The sequence below is a fragment of the Amborella trichopoda genome, chromosome 7 (assembly GCF_054954075.1).
Source record: "Amborella trichopoda isolate Santa Cruz 75 chromosome 7, AtrichopodaSantaCruz75HAP2 v2.0, whole genome shotgun sequence".
Taxonomy (NCBI): domain Eukaryota; kingdom Viridiplantae; phylum Streptophyta; class Magnoliopsida; order Amborellales; family Amborellaceae; genus Amborella; species Amborella trichopoda.
In genome coordinates, this window is record NC_142342.1 from 7,530,795 (window position 1) to 7,533,400 (window position 2,606).

Genomic DNA, 2,606 nt, shown 5'->3' on the forward strand with positions numbered 1-2,606 from the left:
TCGGCGAATCGGCGATCCGGATCGGCGAATCGGCGGTCCGGATCGGAATCGGGTGAATCGGTCAGAATAAAGCTTCAAAAAAATCCGAAAAAATTATTAAAATTCATTATAAATATTGTTTTTTAGGAATTCAATAAAAAATGGGGGTACTCCATTAAGAATTTTCATGTTTTTGGATGAATATGCGAATATTGATATGTTCTTTCCCTGCATGAACCGCCATTCAACATTTAATTTACATCACACAAAAGGATAAACATAGAATTATCATGGAATAAGTATATCAACATACATGGACTACAATAAAGCATAAAATTAATAACATACGATCTAAAAATAAAATGATAGACGACGTTGTTGTTCTTCTTGGTCACGCTGGTGCCATTGATTGAATTCGTTTGACAATTCATTGATTCGATCTAAAAACGAATCATCGATATTAGCGGGCGTCTGACTATTCCCAAATCCCTGAGTGTTAGTGTTTTGTTGTGTTCCCAGTCCAAAATCCCCGAAGCTTGTCCATCCTTCATGCTCACCTGCACTGTCGTGCTCATCCCTACACTGTTGCTGTTGGGACTCGATATGTGAATAATATGGCTGGGATAGGGTGGCCTCAGAATCATCATCTCTCTCATTTTCTCTTAGACCCCCTTCCCACTCTCCCTCATTAGGTGCAATATCATCGACATATTGTGGATACATTGGCTGGCTGCTTCCTCTTTCATGCCGCTCATCAGTTTCTTCAATATCTTCATCACCGATAGCCTCAAGGAACGCTCTCTTGTGCAACACTGGCTCCTCCTCTTCGACTACCCATCGGTCTGCTGTGTCTGTGACAAATATTGTGTCTAAGTCTATCGGCCCATAGTCTTCAAGCTTCCTTCTTATTTGTCGCTCTCTGAGGTTTAAATTATAATGAACGTAGACTAGTTTATGAAGCTTCTCAGAAGCGAGTCGATTCCTTCTAGTAGTGTGCAACCATTGGAACGTACTCCAGTTGCGCTCACAGCCAGTAGCAGAACATGTTTGGGAGAGCACCTTGATTGCTATCCTCTTTAGGTGAGGTGCATCAGTACCATATATCTCCCACCATTCAGCTGGATTAAAATGTAAAAAGCATTGTAAGGGCAAGAACAATTCATAAGATTAAATATATGAATAAACAAAATATTAGCGAGGGGATAACCTGGATCCATCATAGTTCGAGAATTTCTGGCAAGTCTAGTTCCGAAGGATCCTATAGCATCCCTATACATAGCAAGCTAAAACAAATATATTACGTTTTAGTGCATTATTCCTCACAAATATAACAACTCAATGAAGTTCTTACCCGAACATTAAATAATACCTCTTGTATTGCTGCTACTTGGTTTAGATGGCTTCTCTCCAACCTTGCAATAATGTATCTGACCCCTTCCATAATCTTGTGGGGTTGTTCAGGTGTCAAATAGAAAAATTTTGGGTTGAAGTAGTAACCTAAAAAATATATAGGTAGAAAAATGTCATTTACAATTTCATAAAAAAATGATTTAAACTGAAACATTGTAATGATATAAATATATATTTACCAGCATAATGAATTGGACGTCCGAATTTGGTGTTCCACCTCTTTTCTATAATCTCGATCACTTTGCTAGCAAAATTACACTTCTCCCCAATAGCTGATTTCGCCCTCTCAATACCTTCATAAAGGATACCCATGGTAGCTTTCTTATCAGCATCCACCATTCTTAACACCGTGACCAAAGGGGCAGTGGCCTCTACAACACTGGAACATCGAGACCAGAACAGCCTATTTGAGATTATGTTGTCCACTTTTATACCGGTACTGGACTTCGAGAGGCGGTCATTTAACCACTCTTCACAAGTAAACAATCTCTTTAATGCACCTTCAGATTGTCGAATGGAGTCCACAGCTAAGTAATCGGTCGCAAAGCGGGTTATGGCAGGCCTGATTATCTCTTTTTTCTTAGAGTGTTCTCTAAACAGAAATAATATTTTCGAGTGGTTGTATATAAATCTCGACACCAACCTTGCTTCATCTAGAGTCTCCTTCACAATTTTGATCTCACCGATTTCCTCTAACATAAGATCGATGCTGTGTGCAGCACACGGGGTCCATACTAGATGCTTCCTCTTATCCATCAACTTGCTGCCCGCAGAAACACATGCACGCGCATTGTCCGTAATAAACTGGACTACATGCTTATCCCCCACCTCCTCCACTATCTGATCATATAGTCGTACGTAGAAATTTGCATCCTTCTTCGTCCCTGATACGTCTTTGCTAGACAAAAAAGCTGTACCTTTTGGGGAATAGGCCAAGAAGTTTAAAAACTCCTTTTTGCTAACTTTATTCAACCAACCATCACTCCACTTTTTAACTTCCTCTACCTCTTCGTCTAATATTGGCCCACTGAGCTCATATGCCGTCGGGGGTTTTACCCCGGGCCCGGTTCTCTGGATTGCACTAACCATAGGTGGAAAATATGGGCTATTGGCTGCATCAAAGGGAATCCCTTTATCGTAGAACCATTTACCAACATATCTCCCTAACATGTTTCTTGTACCTTTAACCATGCCTTTTAAGGTCATCTGTTGTGACT

The 2,606-nt window shown here is 40.3% G+C and overlaps 1 protein-coding gene across 1 annotated transcript; it reads right to left on the minus strand.

Annotated features, from left to right (window-relative positions):
* Positions 1–234: 234 nt before the first annotated feature.
* On the minus strand, positions 235–1,891 carry LOC148781226 (uncharacterized). Its single transcript, XM_088872869.1, has 3 exons — positions 1,569–1,891; positions 1,187–1,476; positions 235–1,097 (listed from the first exon to the last, which is right to left on the minus strand). Exons 2-3 carry the CDS (start codon positions 1,254–1,256, stop codon positions 331–333), a joined length of 837 nt encoding a protein of 278 aa, XP_088728995.1. The 5' UTR covers positions 1,257–1,476; positions 1,569–1,891; the 3' UTR covers positions 235–330.
* Between the last annotated feature and the right edge of the window lie 715 nt (positions 1,892–2,606).